The 22,380-nt window shown below is 37.1% G+C and overlaps 1 protein-coding gene across 1 annotated transcript in view; it reads left to right on the top strand.

The window, feature by feature from the left end:
• si:ch211-245j22.3 (uncharacterized protein LOC563798 homolog) overlaps nucleotides 1-22,380 on the top strand; it is a 56,462-nt gene that overhangs the window by 16,629 nt on the left and 17,453 nt on the right. Inside the window, exons 2-3 of the mRNA XM_028813556.2 lie at nucleotides 11,420-11,552; nucleotides 12,653-12,802. Coding sequence (XP_028669389.1) covers nucleotides 11,420-11,552; nucleotides 12,653-12,802 — 283 coding nt within the window. The remainder of the gene's footprint in view (nucleotides 1-11,419; nucleotides 11,553-12,652; nucleotides 12,803-22,380) is intronic.

Genomic DNA, 22,380 nt, shown 5'->3' with positions numbered 1-22,380 from the left:
TGGGGCCATCAGAACTAATGTTACTATTTGGTCATAATTTGAATGTAGAAAAAAAATCATATTTGAAGGCAAAAACTGACATTCAAATATAAAAGAATAGCTATTTGTATTACCTTGTATTTATTTTGGTGTTGTGCTCTACTGACTACTGTATGTTGTGTAATACTGTAGCATTTTATAAACCTGTTAAAGCCCATCACTCCCAGGATCAGCCTATGTTTAGGGGCTAGTAATCTTATGTCTTTTGGTCTCTAGTATCAAATATAAGCACAGCCGCAACAAAAGAAAAAAATATTCACTTTATTAAATGTGTTATAACAATTGCAAAAGATTTCTTCTGGGTTTCTCATGTGCATTGCAATCATTGCAAATGGTTGCCCATTCCACTTTCTTTTTGATTGCATTTTTGTGTAGAGTTGATTTTCCAAGGGTCACAATTGTTTGAAGGCTGCCGTTTTTACTAGCATTTCTTAAGAACAGATGCATAACTCCTAAGCACTTCATGATTTACAGATGCTCTGTGTACAATAATGAATAACCTATTTGTATAAAATTGAATTTGTGCCCGTCAGTCTGTTAGTGCATCACACTAAAAACACCACACCTATTTCTATAAGACTTTGCAGTTATTTATGGTATAGTCTAATTTAGAATATATGCTAATAATATTTTAGATTTTCTACATATAAATATATTGAAATAAATAAAAACTGAGACAACCTCACTCAAAGTAGTTATTGCTAGATGGCAGCAGCAGGTCAATGGTTTGCTTTGTTGAAACTGCTCAGAAGAAGTAGCACTTTGTTTATTTATAATCTTTCTTATCTTATGTCTTAGTCTTCTATATATTTATGCATATGAAATTGAATTTCTGTCTGTCTGTTCAAGCATGATGTGAAATCCGCCTCAGCTATTTCTACAAAAGCTTGCAGTTATTTCCAATGCAGTCTGTTATAATAAACATTACTTATGCTTTTACTTTTATTCTTGTTCTTTTATTTATGGGATTTGGTCACGTGACTGGGACTGTCACATTACTTACGCTACCAAGAAGCGACGGTATAAATATGATGGTGGCCCTGGTCCAAGTTATCCCTCAGTTAGATAAACAACAAATAAAAATTGTTAGTGACAGTTTTATCACAAGTAGGCCTAGCGTTTGTTTAGTTTCTATACTAGTTTCTGATTTTGATTAACTATGTAATCTTTTAAGATTGACTGTGTCTGGTCTTGACAAAGATTTTGCCTTGCATTTCTGTTTTATAACATGGTCTAAATTATAATATAAACTAATAAATGTGCATGAATTTATGAAGTCAAAATGTCTATTTGCATTTCATGCACCCTTTAGCCTATGAAACTGGCTCTTTTTCTTTACAGCCTATGACAGTGAAATATCACACAACCTCCTTCGTTTAAAAGTTTACCCTTTGTTACTTTCACAAGTTGTTACAGTTCATTCAACCAGTCACCTCAACCAACTGCACTTAATAAAACCACCTGTCTAAAAAAGAAAAGCACAAATGTGTATGCAAAACAGGATTACAGAGGTGGAATAACTGCATTATGGAAAGTATTTTTGCAGAGACTCTACTACTGTCTGATCATTTTTTTTTAAATATGTGAGGAAAATATATAAATATTTCCAAAAAATAAAAAAAATGTTTAAGAAGGTATGGGAAGACAATTAGTTTCTGTTGCCAGGGAGTGTATCGTCAAGGCACCTTCCTTCAGCCACCACCCAAACTACAATTCAAGGAGGAATCCTCCATTACCTTTTGTCGATAATGTGTTGATATCTCAGAGGAGCGCAAAGTAGAGCCGCTGCTACTCTGTATCAAAAGGAGCCAGTTGAAGTGGTTCAGGTGTCTAATTAAGATGTCTTCTGGATATCTACTCAGGGGGGTCTTCTGAGCATGTCCAAACAAGAGGAGGCCTCGGGGTAGACCCAGGACACTCTGGAGAGATTATATCTCTCAATTGGTCTGGGAACCAGACCAGTTCCTGAAGGAATTGGGGGAGTTGTCAGAGAAAAGGGATGTCTGGTCATCTTTTCATTGACTGCTGCCCCTGTGACCTGGACCCAGAAAAGAAACTGACAATGGATGAATAGATGGATGGCAAGATAAAAAAACAATTCATTGCTTCTGTTCTTTGAGACAATACAAAGGTTAAAGGCTGTAGCATAGTTGGTAAGTAATCCATTTTTATTTACAGTTACTTATTTGGCTGATGCCTTTATCCAAGGCGACTTAGAACATTTATGAGACAAGTGGCTACATTTGCTTTGGTTTTCCAATTGGAGCACAGGCATGTCATGTGACTTGCTCATGGTCACACAGTGTCAGTAGCAGGAATTGAACCCACGACCTCAGGGTTTGAAGTCCAAAGCCTCAACTACTACACCACATTGCCTGAATGCATGTATAATACAACATTTAATATTGGCAGTGTAGCTTTAAAAGTATGCTTTCTGTTTGAACAAAATGTGTTTCATTTGTGTTGTATTTGGCCGTGACATTTTTAATTGTGTTGCTTGGCTTTAAGTACATTCCTCTTAAAAAAAAAAAAAGTAAAATGTTATTTTCATGCTGAAAAGGAAAGAAGGTGAGAGACACACCTAATGAAGGCTATACAGCTGAAATGTTATGACCCTTACCTTCTTTTCCCTTTAATGTTTTTTTCTTTGTAGATGCTCACTAACAAAGCCCTTCACTAACTTTCTGATATGTTTTTTCACCTGAAAGAAAAAATTAAAAACAACAGATTATAGCAAAATGAGCTATCATCTTTACATTTTCTCTATCAGTCATCATATTTCTTGAGAAAATCAATTTAAACAACAGTGTTTATTTCTATTGAACATTTTTATACAAAGAATGGAGCACAAAGTGCTTTAAAAGATGTCAAAGAAATAGTTATAAGCTATTGTAAGTATTATTATCAAAATTAGATAAGAATAATAATAAATAAATAGTATACAAATATAAATAATAATAATAAATAAATAGTATACAAAAAAATAAATAATGCACACTTACATAAGATAGATATTTAATTGAGAGAAGTATTGTCCTTTATTATAGAATTGGTTTTTAAGTCTCTAAATGCGAATTCCATGATAAGGTCAGGTGGCCAAGGTGGAAAGAAAGAAAAAATAAAAACTCAAGTTAAACTGGATAAAAAAACAAAATCTGCAGTAGTTGAAGGCCAAAAGTCCACCTAGGCTCCACTATGCATTCTGCTTAACATAAATGTTCTGAAATATTTATTTTTTTGTATTAAGGCTTCATCTTAGAACATTCGACCAAGTAGGTCATGTGGCAATTTGGGGTAACTTCTTTCATTCAAAAATCACAGCCGGCTGCACAGGACTTTGATCAGGGACTAGTGGTGGCACAGAACACCACCATAGAAGAACTGGAAAAGAAAGGAGAAATGTAAAGATTAATATGATTGCTGATTCATTGATGAATATGATAATTGACTGCATATATCTATGCATATTTAAGTGGTTAGCTGTGTAGGTTGCAGTCTCTGGCAGACCTCAGCCATTTGCTTTGAAATGTAACTACCTTGCTCTACCTACTCATGCAAATTAAGTACCTATTTGCCCAATAGAGGAGTGATCTTTATGGGTGATTGTCATTTGAAGGTGGTGGACGGTATTTGGATGGCATTTTGGTGGCTTCAAACGAACTAACCAATATTGTTCTAGGTTTTATAGGATTGGGTGAGATTTGGACTGTGCAATTGTGCTGTAAAGTGCCTATCAAATCTGGCAACCCCATGCTCAGCCCTCATTTATCTCTCAGTGATTGACTTGTATTTTTCGATTGTGGTGTATTCTAAGCACTCTTTCACATTTGAACATAATTACTGAGCTATTAAGAAAATTATTATTACTGTTTTGCAAATTCTTCTTTTCTGCAAAATTACTTTTTACATTTAAAAAAAAATCTTTCACTTCATTTCACAGCAAAAATCCACAAGGGCTTAATAACCTCAGAAGTACCAGAAGTTAAACAAAACTAAAAAAAAATACATGTCTTTCTGCCATGATGAGGAATTCATAAGTGTCAGATATGCTTTTTAATGTACTTGAAACCGAACAGAAAAGTTAGTTCAAGAATAAAATGTCATACAGCACAAACACCCAGTACATGAATCACCGAAAAACTTTTAATAACTTTATCATATATATACAAATATAAAGTTGTTTTTTTAATATTTGAATCATAATTTGTGATTCATTAGATTAAGAACGTTTATTTGGAAACAATGACCATTTTTAAAAAGTATCTGGATGAGATCTTGGAACAGATTAGCTGTGAGCTGTACTTATTAGCTCAACAGACTGAATGAGCTTCTTTCATTTTTCAAAATTCTTATGTTCTTGCCTTGTGTAGAGAGGTGTAAAGATAGGATGTCGTTCTTCTACTGCTTGTCAACGTAAAAATAAACCTTGACCAGATTATTGCCCGGTGTGTAGTAAAACCTCAAGATGACTTTCAACTTCAGTTAGCAGTGCATTGTTATGTAAGGCATCTGCCTACTCACTTTTTTCATTTGTTTTATAGTACATTTTTCTAAAATTGTGTATCAATGCTTGCCCATATTTACATTCTACTACAATAAAACAGCATGTGCTATACAAATACATTTTTTTTCTATTTTACTTTAAAAGTACATAAAAGGAATGACAACATGATGCTTTTCAGCATTTCAGATCAAAAGTGGTGCAATCACGTTGAAAATATATTGTAATTACAGCTCAACTGCTGAGGGTCAAGGTCTGAATTCCACGAACATCCATAAATCGTATAACTTTAGTGTTTATAGAGCTGTCAACAGAAATATAGACCATATGGGTAAAAAAAAGAAAAAGTACAACACATAAAGGCTTACAAAGAAAGTGAAAAAGCAATATAGAGCAGTTGAGGTCTAAGAGGGCATTGCGACTACTGCTCTGTACACTGAGTACCACATGAAGCGTTGCATGTTTTAGTATACTAACAAAAGGAACTCTCTACGGAAATTTTTATAGAATGCAAAGTATGTTTAGATGTACTATGAAGAAATTTTCCATTGTTACAAGAAAATTCTTAACTTGCAAATATTGTGCCTACCCGGGCTTACACCTTGGGGGAAACTGGGCCACTTTTTTAGGTTGATAATACAACAAAACATTACATAACATATCATTATGAAATCCATTTAATCCAATTAAGAGTTGTTTGAGGTCAGAGCCTATCCCAGAAGCATCAGAAATAATCCAGGAACAAAGCCATGTTAGGATGCCAGCCAATTGCAAGGACTTTTCTTGCAGAATGATATCTACACACAAAAATATAAGTTGTATTTTTTTTTTTTTTAATTTATTTTGTAGGCGCCTTTCTAAACACTCAAGGACACTGAACAATAGATAAAACACAGATTATAAACAAAGCTAAAATACAATAATTAAAATCAGACAGAGCAATTGTAATAAAAGAGAAAAAGCAGTCTTAAACAAATGAGTTTTACGTTTAGATTTGAAAAGTGAAAATGATTCAATATTTCTAAGCTCAGATGATAGTGAGTTCCAGAGCTGGGGAGCAGAGCAACTGAATGCTCTGCTCACCATAGTGGTAAGACGGACGAAGGGGACAGTCAAGTGGATGGAGGAAGAGGATCTAAGGGTACGGGAGGGAATGGCAACATGGAGGAGGTCAGACAGATATGGAGGGGAAAGGTTGTGGATAGTCTTAAAAGTTAACAGAAGAATTTTGAATTGAATGCGGAACTTAACTGGAAGCCAATGAAGCTGCTGCAAAACAGGAGTGATATGGTGAATAGAGGGGGGTTCTAGTAATGATGCGGGCAGCTGAATTCTGGACCAGTTGAAGCTTATAAAGAGATTTGCGAGAAAGACCAAAGAAAAGGGACTTGCAATAATCCAGACGAGAAGTGACAAGGCTATGAACAAGGATAGCAGTGGTGTGGGGAGTGAGGGAGGGGTGAATACGATTAATGTTACACAAGTGGAAATATGCAGACCGGGAGATGTTATTGATGTGGGACTGAAAGGATAAAGTACTGTCAAGGATGACACCATGACTCTTAAGGGGAGATGGAGGAATTATCAATAACAAATGAAAAATGATCAGTTTTGGATAATGTTGATTTTGTACCAATGAGGAGAACCTCGGTTTTGTCACTATTTAATTGAAGAAAACCAGTATTTGATTTCTGCAATGCAATCAATAAGTGAGGAGGGTGGAAAGGAAGCAGTAGGTTTGCTAGTGAGATAGAGCTGGGTGTCATCGCTAATGTTATATTTACGAAAGATATTTCCAAGGGGAAGGAGGTAAATAATGAAAAGAAGAGGCCCCAGGACAGAGCCCTGAAGCACACCTGAAGTAACAGCGGTGGGTTGGGATGTGAAAGTTTTAAGATGAACAAACTGAGTGTGGCCTAAGAGGTAGGATCTGAACCAGTCTAGTGGAGTGTGGGTAATGCCAATTGAAGATAATCTATTGAGAAGAGTAGTGTGACACATAGTGTCAAAGGCTGCACTCAGATCAATGAGGATGAAAATAGTAATTAAACCAGAATCAGCTGCCATAAGGAGGTCATTAGTAATTTTTATAAGTACCGTTTCTGTACTGTGGAGGGGACGATAACCAGACTGAACTGTTCATACAGATTATTTTGAGATAAATGAGAATGAAGTTGAATAGCCACTATTTTTTCAAGAATTTGGAAATAAAGGGTAGATTAGAAATAGGATGAAAATTACTGAAATTAGTCAGATTGGCTCCAGGTTTTTTCAGTATTGGGGTTATTGCCGCAGTTTTAAACAATGAAGGAACAGTACCAGTAGTGAGAGAAGAGTGGATTATAGCAGAGATAAGAGAGACTAGAGAGGGGAGGCAGGCTTTGACCAGAACTGTAGAGAGGGGTCCAGTTGACAGGTGGATGGCTTAGACTTACAGACAAGATCTGAGATTTCTGAGAAAGTAGGAAGCTGAAAAGAGGAAAATGAGTGAGATGGAGGGTGAAATTCAAATGAAGTACTGGAGGAATCCGTACAGAGAGACTGATGAATCTTCTGGATTTTTTCATTAAAAAAGGACATAAGGGAATTGCAAAAATCAGTTGAGTAAAGGTGAGAAGGTAAAGAATCCGGGGGTTGTGTGATATTATTACGCAGTGAAAACAATGACTTGATGTTGCCTTCACTGGAAGAAATAATGTGAGTATAATAGTTAGATGTGGTTTGGGCAATACAGTCCTTGTAATGAAGTATATGGTTTTTGTACATCTCTTTGTGAACAAAGAGTCCAGTTTTTTTATACAACCGTTCAAGTTGCCGGCCTTTGGCTTTCAAAAGCCGAAGTTCAGGCGTGAACTAGGCATGAACAAGCTGTAATCAGCATATATTCTATATGTCCATGTCTGTATGGATTTTGAACCCAGGATTCTAGTTTGCTTTCCAACATGTAACTCTGTCTTAAACTGATGAAAAAGTCCAATTAATATTTGCAGAAGTGAATTTTGCACCAAATTCTACACAACTGAAAATAACTCAAATGAGCCAAATGAGTAAAAAGTGCTGGATTTTTTTTCTAATGCGTGGAGCTGTTTCCATTGCTCTCCTGCAGTGGTTATGGATGGCACTTTCAAATATTGCCTTCTGTTGTATAGGAACGTTGTACAGAGGCGGAAAATCTTACTAAACACATCCTGAGCACAGATCAAATCTGTAATAGAAAAAGAAAGAGGAAGAAGTGATTTTATATTTGTATTGGAGAAACCGGTAAGCCCAGCACTACAAAAACAAATCACCAAGTGTTCCTAATGCCTTATGAAGCCCAGGTTGGAAAAGAGATGGGTTGCCCACCAATTTTCAGAGAGCTAATTTCATACTGTGGTATAAAGGTGTGCCAACGTGGAATGGAGCCAAGGTGTTTTTCTAGCCTTTGCTAAACAATCAGAGCATAACTTATAGAGGACTATATTCATCTACTTCTTTTTTGTTTTTAACTTGGTAAATGGTAATTGCTGCATATAAGTAGCCATAGCAGAGGAGAAAGAGAAGGGTTTAACCATAGGCAGATTGGAAGGACGACATATGCCCAATGCTACAGTTAAAAATTGTGAAAGAGAAGTGCCTCCGCACTATCTGGCTTAAATCAAAATGGAGCTTTTGTTGGCAGGTCTTTTAACACTTCATTAAAAAAAAGTAACAGCTAACCTGACCTGATACCAAAAGTATTTTTAAATATCCTGTTTCAAAAGGCTGACTTCAATAATAAAGTGATTTTATATCAACTTGCATTTTTTTATAATTCAGTTTTACCAAAACAAATAAATTGAAAGTTAAACAGACACCTCAATAGAACTGAATAAAAAAAGTATTCAGCATTCAGTGTTGACTCCAGTGTTTTCTAAAATTCGGCTTCTGTTTCGGTCACAAATTTCCCTAAATGGGCAAATATCTTGAAATGCTGCTGACATTTTCACCTGTTTTAGATAAGCCTAGAAAAACAGTTGGGTTTGTTTTATTATACCCCATTTATATTTTCTTAATTTAAGATCTCCCTGGAATATTTTCTGCTGGGGTAAATGTTAAAAATAAATGTGCTGTTTTTTTTTTAATAAGAATTAACTCTTATCTGTGAGTGTAGAAGCATAAAAAGGTAGTCTTTTCTATCATTGGTCTTAAGAAATTATGTGGTGAGATTTTCAATATAATAAGAAAACATTCATCAGAACAACACAGGGTAGAAGCAATTCACCACTGACTACTCATTCTGGACATTCAGACTTTGGGCCCTATAACACTGAATTGGTTTGAGCAGGGAATTAGTATTGGGAGGATAAATGAATTCTGTGTATCCCATTAATTAGCTTGATTTAAAAGGGGAATATTTAGTTCACACTGGCAGAACACGTGTATTATCACTTCTCATACCAAGCAGAACAAAAACATCAACCTCTGGTCTTCTGTTTGGGCGCTGTTAATTTATTACAAGGACTCACTTAAGTGCAGTCACTGAAAATTGCCTCTTTTAATTTGGCATATCATGCAGCAATTAAGGTTCAATACAAATCCACAGAGACAGTGCACTACAAAGGCTGAAAAACAATGGCTAAAAAGTGCCCATACATATTTAAACATTTGAATTGTTTCCTTAAAATAGAAGAGACTAAATCAATTAATGGGTAATTATAGGTGGCACAAAATTTATGGGTATTGATGTATTTTTGAAGATTACTTTGCCATTTTTGTAAATACTAGTTAAATTGTTGTAATCTTCTTTTGACACCCACTGCACGCCCAATCTACCTGGAAAGGGGTCTCTCTTTGAACTGCCTTTCCCAAGGTTTCTTCCATTTTTCCCTACTAGGTTTTTTTTTGGGAGTTTTTCCTTGTCTTCTTAGAGAGTCAAGGCTGGGGGGCTGTCAAGAGGCAGGGCCTGTTAAAGCCCATTGCGGCACTTCCTGTGTGATTTTGGGCTATACAAAAATAAACTGTATTGAATTGTAACTGTATAATCTGCAATGGACAAACAAAACTGAAGCTTTTGTTTAGTAGAGTGTAGATCTGAATTAGTTGAATCCCTTTCTCCTGATGCCACAAATTTGATCTCAGGAAGTTTTATCCAGATTTCACATATAAAAGTTTGTATCAGCTCATCACAGAAAAGTATTTAATCAATGTTATAGGAATACTAGGGGGGCCAAGCCCCCTGTCGCCTTCGGCACCCAACCCCCAGTTGCGGCCTGGTAGTCCGCCCCACTTGTGGCCTGGTAGGCCCTGGTAGGCCATTGAATTAAATTATTAAAATAAATTGAAATAATAATGATTTATTTAAATTAAAAACCACGACTTTCTTCATATTAAAAACCACGACTTTCTTCATATTAAAAACCACGACTTTCTTGATATTTTAGTTTATAATTTAAAAACGGAATAAGAATCTGAAAATCTAACAACATCATATTAAAGTTCGATAAATTCTGAAAAGAATGATACCAAACATATATATGTAGGTTTTAAAATAAGCCGATTTAAAGCGTGACAAAAAACGTGATATAAAAAGTCACATAAAATCGTTGCACAAAATTGTTACACTTTTAGGCTTTTAGGATTTTATATATATAGAGTAGATTGGAGGCGCTTATAATTATAGAGCCAAATTCCTTTTGGGTTTATCACATCAAAATTGTGTCCTTCTCATTCCTTTATATCATACAGACTTCAAGAGAGAAAAAATGGTAGTTAAACAAGTCAGGCATCTGTTGAGTGTTTCTTGACTGTTTTGAATGCACCGAGTGAAATGATTTTAAAGAGTCATGCTCTGACATCAATAAATTGACTGACACCTTAAGCAGTTACATCTAATTCTGCAAGGACACTGTAATCCTGGTCAATTCCAGGCTGTTTTGGAGACAATGGCAGAAAAAAACTAGGATTAACGAGAGTTAGCCTTGTTTTGATCAACACGATGTCAAAAAGGTTCTCCAGCAAACTAAAGCCAAAAAGTGCCCAATACCAGACAAAATATGTGGTCTTATTTTGGTAAAATAAACTCTACCTGCAATTTAAATATACAGCATATTCTTAGAATTTACAACAGATGCCCATACTCCAGTAAGACTCCACTGTTATTTTCATTGTCATAACTGCATATCTGCAATCTCTGAATGATCTCAACCAGTAGGCCTATACTTAAATTGTTGCATCATGAATTCTTCTGAGAAGCTAATTAAGAGGGTGCTTTTGAATAAATATCAGGCCTATCTGGACCCTTGACAGTTTTTATAGATAACTGGGAGTCACCACAGGTACATTTCTGTAGCTGCTGAATATACACTTTGTAGGTGGGGAGATCTACACCAGGTAGATCGAGTTTTCAGTAACACTTTAGTTTAGGTACTGTAAACTGCATCTGTTACTCATTTACTTTTATGTAACAAGATCTTAACAAAGGTTTCTTTTGGTCTTCATAACATTCAGAAAATCTTAGTCGATAGATTATCCATCTCTGTACAGTGTAGAAAAATAAGACCCTTTTATATGCTGGTAAAGTTACTTGTTAATATGCAGGATTATAAGGATTCATAGTTAAGCATGCAAGAGAAATGTGTCTCTTAAACCACCTCTGACTGTTCCAAGGTGATATTTTGTTGGTAGGTCACATTTCAGAGATTAAGAAACACTTTACTTATGTTTTGTAAGTGTTAGAAACACCAGAAGAAGCCCTTGTTAAGGTCTTGTTACGTAAGAGTAAATGAATAACAGATGCATATTTGCAGAACACTAAACTAAAGTCTTACATTCTTGTCTTACAATCATAACCTGCACCCAAAAGTGTTCAATAAATAAACAAAATGATATTGCTTTAATGCACCTGTAATTTCTGTTTAGAAAATTTATCAATGAGTGTCCTAGTGGACTGATAACTCTGCATGAATTCCGAACACATTTCTGCAATGGAACAGTGGGCCATGATTCTTCAGAATATGCTGAACAGATCTTCCGAACTTTGGACAGCAATGGGGTAGGTGATCAGGAGAAAATTCTTTTCAATTAAGAGACCCCAATAGCAATATCCTAGACTGGGAGAAGTGGGTCTAGAAAATGAATCATATTTAGTCAAGACCTACAGATGATAGCTTCTATTCTGTGACTAATTTTAGGTTTTTTTTATATATAAACTGTGAGATCCAATATCTATGAACACATTACATAGTGTGGTGTTTATGTCTATTCAGGTGCTTTATGCTCTATTTAATTTAATGATCTGATATGAACTGTATCTTACTTTACCAATTCATTTATAGATAGAATGGTGACTTGGTCATTCTCTGTATAGCGTTTACATAACCTCCTTGTGTTAATATGAAGTTTTCTCTTGGCACTCTTGGTTTTCCAATCACATCCCAAAGACATGCTGGTTGGATTAACTGGTGACTCTTAACTGGCTCTGTCATGAGTGAGTAAGCGGGAGTGAATATGGGGGTGTGTGTCTGAATGGGCACTCTAGTTCTCTGACACCCCGTCCAGAGTTTTATGGCACCATATCCCAACCTAATTTAGATGGGTTCATAAATTGATACATGGATATGTGTCAATTTAAAAAGTAAATGGTAGATGGATTAACTTTTTTTTTATTAAAAAAAATTAGATTCATATTTTTATTTTCCTATTTATTCTATGCACATATTCACAGTACATTATTAGTTTATAGTCCAGCTGTCAACAATATGTATTACTCTCTTAATTCCAAATATTTTACTTATTTAGCTTTTACATCAAATAAACATAAGAAATTGAATTTTGTATAACTAATCACAGAATTTTCAAAATCTTGTTCACTCTGCCATTTTCTATTAAAGCAGCAGATCAACTCACATTATGTATCTTATTTAACATAATAATTTTCATGGTGATATTTGTTTCCAAATGTTTTGCAAGGTATTACAAAATTCAATAAGGTGGATTAAATGCAGCAAAATACATCTCATACTGTGTTTTATCATAAAATGCATGCAAAAGATTGAAATGTAGATTTTGTAAATATCACCAAGGTATATACCAAAATAACAATCATGCAGAGGCCCCTACTATTTAACTAACATTTTTATTTTTGTATTCCAGGATGACATTGTTGACTTCAGAGAGTATGTTACGGCCATAAGTATGCTAATACAGGGTTCGCCTGAAGAAAAACTGAGGTGGTCTTTTAAACTGTATGACAAGGACAAGGATGGATCAATTACTCGCTCAGAAATGTTTGAAATCATGCAAGTAAGATTTTTTATTAGTTTATGCATTCGCTCAAGTTAAATTTTAGTCTGTTGTTATGTGTACACAAAGTACAATGAAATTCTTTCTTCTGTGTCACAGATTTCTAATTCAAACCATAGACAATGAATACAACACTATATATCAAGTACAATATCAGACAATATTTATAAGAAAACAAATCAGGTACACTGAAACAATTTTGTGGGTACCACCATTGATTGTGAACACCATCTCAAAGCATTTTAAATATAAAGAAAAACATACAGACACTTTATGAAATATAATTTCCCCACTTTATTCAATGATATGTGTGGCAACTTCCTCTGTGATATTCAGTCAGTGAGTAATGGTGCTGGAACCTGCACCCTCAGTGTTTCCCACTGAACCTTTTAGCCCCTAAACTAAAATAACCAAAGAAGAAAAAACAGTGATCTTTTCTTAATTAAAGTCTATAGTCTATTGAGTTTAACAAAGTACACTATTGTAATCTTGCTGTAATCTACTGTTATAACAGTAACAGAGCTACACTGTTAAAGCTGAAGATATGGCATTAGCTCAAGGACAAACTGTGCTATATCCTAGGGTTTAGTGGTTCTGCTTACAAACAAAAATGTAGTCTTCATTACACTGATAGAAGTTTTAACAATACAGTACAGGAGTTGTAATTGTAATTCTAACAGAATGTTTTGTTTAGGCACCAGTTGGCATTTCAGGTTACAGTGACTTTTTGGACCTTTTTGTAGGAATTGAAGGATTAGATAAGTCTACTAGCATCCTTATTAAAAAAATACAGATTTGCATTTATCAAGCAGCTATTTTAAGATAAAAGTTAATTTGTGTACTTGAAAGTGATATGAGGAGTATCCCACTCCAGTGTGACGAATTCAAGTCATGGCCTGGCTGTTATTTGTGTCCGTTTAAGTGTTCGCTCCATGTGTGTGTTGCTTTTCTCCAGATTCTCCTTGTTTCCTCCCACATCCTAAAGATATACAGGTTATGTTGATTGTCATCTTATTGTGGGTGATCTTAAGTGTACACCCTTTTCATGTCTGGTTCTTTCCCTGTGGCTAATTTTGTTGGGAGAGGAACACTTTGAACACACACAGATCTCAATGGGGGAAAAAAATCATGCTGGAGATCTATACTGATATGGACAGGGTAATGTGTTAGGAATGAAAGGATGACACATTGTTTGATGGAAATGAAAGTTATCAAACTACAGAGGGCTGAATTCAAAGACACCCCGAAAATCAAAGTGAAAAAATGATGTGAAAGTCTAGTCCATTTTGCTGAACTTTCATTGCAGTAACTCAAAATCGTACTCAATAGTTTGTATGGCCCTCATGTGCTTGTATGCATGCCTGATGAGACGATGGATGGTGTCCTGGGGCATCTCCTCCCAGATCTGGACCAGGGAATCACTGAGCTCCTGGACAGTCTGAGGTGCCACCTGGTGACATCAGATGGACCAAAACATAATGATTTAGAGGTGTTCTATTGGATTTAGGTCAGGTGAGTGTGGAGGCCAGTCAATGGTATCAATTCCTTCATCATCCAGGAACTGCCTGCATACTCTTGCCACATGAGGTCGGGCATTGTCGTGCACCAGGAGAAACCCAGGACCCACTGGACCAGCATAGGGTCTGACAATGGGTCCAAGGATTTCATCCTGATACCTCATGGCAGTCAAGGTGCCACCCTCATGAAGTCTGTTTCTGATTGTTTGGTCAGAGACATTCACACCAGTGGCCTGCTGGAGGTCATTTAGTAGGGTTCTGCCAGTGCTCATCCTATTCCTCCTCTCACAAAGGAGCAGATACCGGTCCTGCTGATGAGTTAAGGACCTCCTATGGCCCTGTCCAGCTGTCCTAGAATAACTGCCTGTCTCCTGGAATCTCCTCCATGTCCTTGAGATTGTGCTGGGAGACACAGCAAACCTTCTGGCAATGGCACGTATTGATGTGCCATCCTGGAGAAGTTGGACTACTTGTGCAACCTCTGTAGGGTCCAGGTATTGCATCATGCTACCAGTAGTGACACTGACTGTAGCCAAATGCAAAACTAGCGAAAAACAGTCAGAAGACATGAGGAGGGAAAAATGTCAGTGGCTTCCACCTGTTAAACCATTCCTGTTTTCGGGGTCGTCTCATTGTTGCCCCTCTAGTGCACCTGCTGTTAATTTCATTAACACCAAAGCAGCTGAAACTGATTAACAGTCCCCTCTTCTACTTAACTGACCAGATCAATATTCCAGAAGTTTCCTTGACTCGATGCTTGAATATTCCTTTCATTTTTTGAGCAGTATATAATTATAATAATAATTCATTACATTTATATAGCGCTTTTCTCAGTATGTATGTATTAATTGTGGGATATGGCCAGCCATTCATCCCAGCCAATACCCCCAGGCCACTAGATGGAGCCCTCCTTGCAACGTGGAGATGCCCTGAATTCCAGCAGGGCATCATGGACTATAGAGCTTTAATACACAGCCCTGCTGGATAACGTCGGGGTCGCCAGGGGACGCTGCAGGAGACGTTTATTTTCCATACAGCCCAGAAGTAAATCCCAGTCACATGGTTGGAAGAAATAAAGTGCTTCCGGGCTGATGAAGAAAAGAAGTTTTTACCTGACCCGGAAGTGATAGAAGTCACATGGACTGAGGGACAGAAACACTTCTGGGTCATGGACTATAAAGGACTCTGGGAAATCCCAGATGGACAAGCTGAGTTGGGAGGCAGGGTGGCTAAGCATCAGGGAGTGGAGGATTGAGTATTGTTTATTGTAGTGATTATTGATTTATTAAGTATTGTGGAGAGTAGGGTGCTTTGTGCTCTTATTTATAATAATAAATAGTCATCTTTGGACTGTTACCTGGTGTCTGACGTCTGGTCTGAGGGTTCAAGGGGTCGACAGTGCCTCTAAACTGTCACAGTATGTATACACCTCATTTGCCATATACTGTATTGCCTTTGATTCTTATATGTCTAATCTTTTTCCTCTGATTATGACACCTGGTAGGTTATTAATTTCAATTATCATTCCCTTGGTAGTGTACTGCAGGCAGTTATAACCAGAAGCACTTTACATACGCAAATATGTTTTATCCCAACAGTTAGTTTGACTGGTTACTATAAACTGATCCAGTATAAATGTCCTGTAATCAGTTAGCATGCCATCCAAAGATGGGTCTTGCCTTGAACTTGGTGTTTTTTGTGATTAAAATGTTTTCTAATATCCCTTACATTGGATTAAAACACATTAGCAAGCAAATTGGTATCTTCACAAGCATAGACTAGAAAGTCTATTCCTACCCTCCACTGAGAAGCATCTTTGTTACAAAGTTGTAACAACTTAATGCATTGGGTTCAGAGGGTCAGAGGCTGCATCCCTCATTTATTACAAAATAATAAATGCTCATAATTTATCATGAATTGTCTAGAGATTTAGCACTTTCCATTTGTCTATGTTAGATGTTTTTTTAACTTTGTTGGAGACTGTTTGCTGAAAGGCTGATCTTTATTTCAGTTTAACAAGCCCTGGAAATATAAGCTGTAGCACTGTTCCCCAAATGGATCAATGAAATTAACATCAATAGTGCTGGGTAGTGTGAGGAGATTTATTTCCAGCAGATGTGTTTTATAAGATAAGGTTTTCCAAGCAAGCGGTCTTGCTCATTTCATTCAGTACCTGGTTTATTTCATTTCTGTAGAGTTTAGGATGATATATTTTGCACGTGTTTTCTTGGAGAGCCTTTAAATTGAATCTAACCTTGCCTTAAAAAGTAGTGTTTGTCATGACCCACAAGAAAAAGAACATGACTGAAACTGAAATACTTGTTTTATAGCCAAACTGGCCAAAATATATGATCCTTTCAAATCAGCAAAGCTCGATTAAATCTTCTCAGATTCATAAGAATTTCAGAAGTTAATTAATAAGTGGAATGCTTCTGGGATAGTCTGTGCCCCCCTGCCCAGTAGAAGTATTTTGTTTTGAGAGTGGGATATGTCATTTTAATATTTAATACAAATTGTTCAACCTTTAAGCTGCATTCACAGTAGACAGACAGTAGACATTTAACAAGGCTGGGTTTGAAACAAAGTAAAGGAAGGCATTTTTGTCAGAAAAGCATTGTCTTTTTCATATTTTTTGAATGTTTTCATATTTTATTACATTATTTTCCTAATAATAAATAAATAGCTACAGTATCACCAGACTGAGCAATGTATTTCATTAATTTCCTAACCAAGTTCAGGTCATCCAGCATCTGGCATACAATGTCTACGGTGCCCCATTAACCTAACATTCAGGTCTTTAGGAGGAAAACTGGAAAGAACACACAGGCTGAGATTTGAACCCAAGACTCTGAAGATGTCGGGCAGTGGCATTACTTGCTACAACATTGCACTACCCAGAACAGCTTTTAGATTGAAGTTTACTAAAAACTGCATTATTTAGAGCATTAAGAACATTTTGCTACACCACTATTTTACTTTATGTATGCAGGCATCTCTAATGTTAATACAGTGGAAGCTCGAGATACGATCACCTCTGTATATGAGAAATTCAAAATACGAGGAAAGTATGAGCGAAAAATTCAGATCTAAATGCGAGCATTGGCTCGCGTAACGAGCCACGAGCCAGGCTGTGGGTATAGCTCGCGGCTTAGCGAGGGGACGTGGTAGCAGTTGCGAGCCGCGATCTGCGGTGTCTGCGTTTCTCACTTAAGTGCACAGGTGGGAAACTGCCCACATCCATGATTGTTCCTGTGGCTGATGGGCTGCAGCTGCCATGTCCTCCCCGCATATATAGAGAAGCGCGAGCCGGTTAAGGGGGAGAAGAAGTAAAAGAAAAGAGAGAGAGAGAGCGAGCGAGCGTGCGCAGGCAGGCAGGCAGGCAGGCAGGATGACGGTGTGGGAGAGCGAGCGAGTGCAGGCTCGCGTGTAGCTGAACAGTGAGCTGAACAGGCGAGCCAAACAGCTGAAGCAGGACGGTGTAGAGAAGGTCAGCTGCATTAAGAGTGTCTCGCCTGTTGCAGAGCCCGCAGGTGAGACGCTAACAGAGAAGAAGCACCGGGGATTGTCATCTGTTTTTTAAAGACTGCATCCTTTTGACGTTTTAACCTCGTGTTAAAGGATTGTTATTCTTGTGTATTTTAAACCTCCACTTCACAACTGTTTTAAGGATTATTTATTTAAAGATTTATTGAATGCTCTACTGCACTTTGGACACCTGTTTTGATTCTTTTAATAATCAGTTATATTATTTACCAGTGTTATTTATTAAAGGTAGACTACAGTATATATAATTTATCAGTGTTATTTGTTAGGAAAATTGATTTTTATGTTAATATATTTGGGGTGCGGAACGGATTAACTGAATTTCCATTTTTTTCAATGGGGAAGTTTGTTCTAGATACGAGAAATTCGCCATACAAGCTCAGTGCTGGAACGAATTAAACTCGTATCTAGAGGTTCCACTGTATTCCCTTACCTAACTAAAGATATCTGTCCCATTTTTGCTACTGACTAGCAAGAAGTAAAAGTCACAAAAAAATAGACAATGGGACGCTGGTGCCTGGCCTGTCTCAAGTGTCATCAAAACAATTGTGAAACCTTCTTAGGCCAGGTTTATACTTCACGTGACGTGATGCATGCTCCAGTGGACAATGCTGCTACGCAAGCGTTCTACTGTTTATACTTGCATGCGTACTTTACGTAAATCTGGAAGTATCCACCAGGTGGCAGTGCGAGATAGTATCACGGTGAGAACAGGTTCGGCTTTGCTATGTTGTGAATTGCCTGGAACACCCATTAAATTCCGATGAGACCTTACCGCAATATCTCTGAAAAGGATGTTTAATGATTAAATCCATCAATCTAGGGATGTGTTCATTCCAGTAAGTATTGGGCTCGAGGCAGAAACAATCCCTACATGGGGCATCAGCTCATCGCAAGGTGAATACAATCACTCACATACACTAGTGTCATTTTAGTGTCACCAAATCTGCATATCTTTGGAAGGAAACCAGAGCACCCAGCAGGAAAACATGCAAACTCCAGGCAGGGAATATCAGTGACGTGATTACCTGCGAGACAGCAGTGCTACCGCTCTGCCACCATGTCACCCCCATGTGTGTAATTATTAAGAGTATTCATTATTTAAATAAAATTGATGATTTATCAGTAAAACGTAACATACATACTTTAATACATTTCATCATGAAAGTGATATCAAGTATAAACCTAAGGATTCTAAATGTGTGTTCTGTGTGGTGATCTATTGCTGTTTGCTGCTGCTGTCAGGTCAAGAGGAAGCCCCAGAAAAAAAAAGACGGCACAAAAGATGGTATGTGAGACTTATAAAATGTATTGTGTCATTACGATCCGGAATATACGATGCTTGAATATAAAAGCACCACGAATGCATCTGTATGTCGGCATTTTGCTTCATCACATCGAACCATTCATCAAACATCGAAGCGCGCACACCGATCTTGTAGCATCCACAAAGCAGCTTTCTGTCACATGTAGATAGTAACCAGAGACTCTGATGTCACATTCCAACTTTTAGTACACTGCGCCCCACGACTTTTTGCCAGTACTGCAACTCGCGCATGCGTCATGTTAATTTCTGAGGACCTGCTCAGAGGACGCGTCAAATGAACACTGGGAACGCGTGGCAGCCATGATGCGTGCACATACGCGTTCTGAGCGTGAAGTATAAACGAGCCCTTACAGTGTCATCATCTGACAAAATACAGCAAGAGAGATTTAAACATTGAGTAAAGTGAGAGGCTCACAATCGCCAACTGCTCAGGAGAATCTGTTGGCTATGAACTCCCTAAATTGAAATGGCAACACCTCAAATTTAGAATCGTACGACTCTGAGGTGAAAAGGACAAGCCAGAAAAAACATGGACAGAAAACGCAGACTATACACACCCTGCCTGACTCAAACAGAAGACTCTGGAGGTGTATGGTAGCAGTGCTAACTGCCACGTGGCCAGGCATTTTCTAGACAACATGGCAAATAATTGAAAAAGTATTTTCCACATACTTGTTCTTTCTACAAGACAACTCTGCACTTTTTTGTTAAGTTATGAGTCCTTTCAGTAAATTTTATATCATATTTTGCAGAATTTTTGGTGGAGTTGTGATATATCTTGGGGTTCTGTTCATTGGAGAATTCACCTTTAGAGTATTTTTCTATATGTTGAAATCATTTCACATCTTATTATGATGCCATTTTTGTATTACATTGGCGCTACCATTTTAAAGAGCTATTTATTTATAGTTCCCATAAGCACTACTATGCACTGACAGCTACAGTATATGTGTGTCGAGCATGATGATACTGATATGGTGATATAAAAGTCAGAATTTTGTATGCCTAGGTATGGGTTTAATGAAACACGTAGTGTGTGTTTTGTGTGTTTTGAACTCCAGGATAACAGCCTTTTTGCTTTTATCTAGTTTTGTGTGTTGGCTATGAAAATATGATTTTTTGACTTACGGTTTCAAACTTTGGCTAGGTTGTCATTTTCTATACCCTTAAAACAATAAAACTACTTCAATCTTTTTAGTGACAGAATATCTTTAGAACTGATGCATCATGCTGGCTTGTCTTCTGCAAAATGTATGGAGCACACATACCTGTAAAATTTCAAATTTAGCATCATCAGATTGTCCTTCTTAGTGGTGGGAGAAGACCAAGATAGCACTCAGACACACTCTGATCAGCATAATGTCTTCTGTTCTATACACTGCTGATATTAATATCTGCTTCATGCAGCTTCTTGAAGGGAGCACATGGCACTAGACTTTTTATACCTCTTTGCTGTCTAGGCTTGACTAGGGAAAAGGTGGTCCTCATTTTAATACTGAGAATAAAGGACTATAACCTTCAAACCCCATCGATGAAGTGGAAAATTCAGGTTACACATGTGCACGCACGCCCAGGAACCAAAAAAATTGTTAGGCAACTAGAGCTAGACCCCAGGCTTACAGCACTCGTCATGGAGTCTGTTTACCATATTTCAAAAGGCAATATTATTTTAAGTATGAAATCAAATTGAGCATATGATGGAAAACTGGAAACAACCTGCATGGGAAGACAAAGTTTATGGTTGTTGTGAACCTTTTAATGGCAAGTTAAATGACTGATGGAAGCTTATTACTTATTTTGCATAACATCTGCTCATATTAAGGCACTCAATGTATGCACAGACGACATCACTTCGCTGTGATCATCTTCCTTTATTATCGACATATATCCGGATAGATCAATGTTGTCACAATATATTCCGTATCCTGGTTCTCCCCTAAAGTGTGAATCACAACAAAAAAAATAGAGGTCTACACAGTTTTCTTATCTTTGGAAAATCAATGTTGACAATTCAATCAATACAAAAACACTGTGCAAAAATGAAATCTATAAGGAGCATTGGGTTGATAAAGATGACCACTAACGCTGCCTGGTAGAAGTATCATGGACTGGAGAATGAGTTACTGCTTTGGGAAAGGAAAGGTAACATGAATACCCTGTTGTACAATTATATTCTACTGAATTCTGTATCAGGCCATCTCTAAATTGAATCACGCAGTCGAGAAAGGTCTCTAAAAGACAAGCAAGTGTACAGCAAATTGTAAAACAAGAACACATTCATTATTTTGATTGGCCAGAGATAAATCCTATAGAAATGTTCATCATCTTAACACTTAACCCAATTTAGGATCATGGGGCAGTATCTGGCTTAAGGCAGCAGCCAGTCCGGGACAGGACACCAGTTAGTCAACTGAAATGGCCATTTGCTAGAAAACCCTCGGAAGCTGCCAGGATGAACTAATTTGCAATGAAGTAATTAAACAAAATTTCTTATAGAGATATGAGAGGCAAAAGATAAAGTTCAAAGTAATCTTCATTGTTGTGTGGTACATGAGCTTTAAAATTCTTGCTCATAAAAGCATTCATAAAAGAAAACATCAGTAGAATAATAACAGGCAGGCTGTGTGGTTTGGTGGGTAACAGTGTTAACTGAATTCCCATGTATGCCTCAATGTTCCTCTGAGTAAATTATTTAACTGTAAGTGAACCACTTACTAAAATACCACCTTCAGCCACATCTTCTTCTGCCTCGCTCTGGGCCAAATCCCCTTCACTTCCATTATGGTGAACTTCTTCACAGAATCATCCTCAGCCTTTAACCCTACATGCTCAAACTACCTCAGTCTGTTTCTCCTCAGCACTACATCTGTCACTCTCTTAACTTAGCATTGGTATTCCTCATTCCTTTACACTCAACACATCCACTGGATCCTTCTCTTTTTGATACTTTCCATCTTTACATTGTGTTTTGCCTTTATTGCCCAAGTCTCACCCCTGTAAGCATACAATAAAGCTCTAATCAAATACAAAATGAAGATGTTATTATAGCAGTTCTAGGTTTAAAAAATGTGCCTCTTCAGGGTAGAAATAGTTTCTGAATTGATTGGTTTGTGTTATTGTCTGCTAACTGAAGGAGTTTGAAGAAAAGATGACAGGGATGATCGATGTCCTTCATAATGCTAAAAGCTTCA

The sequence above is a fragment of the Erpetoichthys calabaricus genome, chromosome 1 (genome assembly GCF_900747795.2).
Source record: "Erpetoichthys calabaricus chromosome 1, fErpCal1.3, whole genome shotgun sequence".
NCBI lineage: Eukaryota > Metazoa > Chordata > Cladistia > Polypteriformes > Polypteridae > Erpetoichthys > Erpetoichthys calabaricus.
This window is presented reverse-complemented; position numbering and strand designations above follow the sequence as displayed.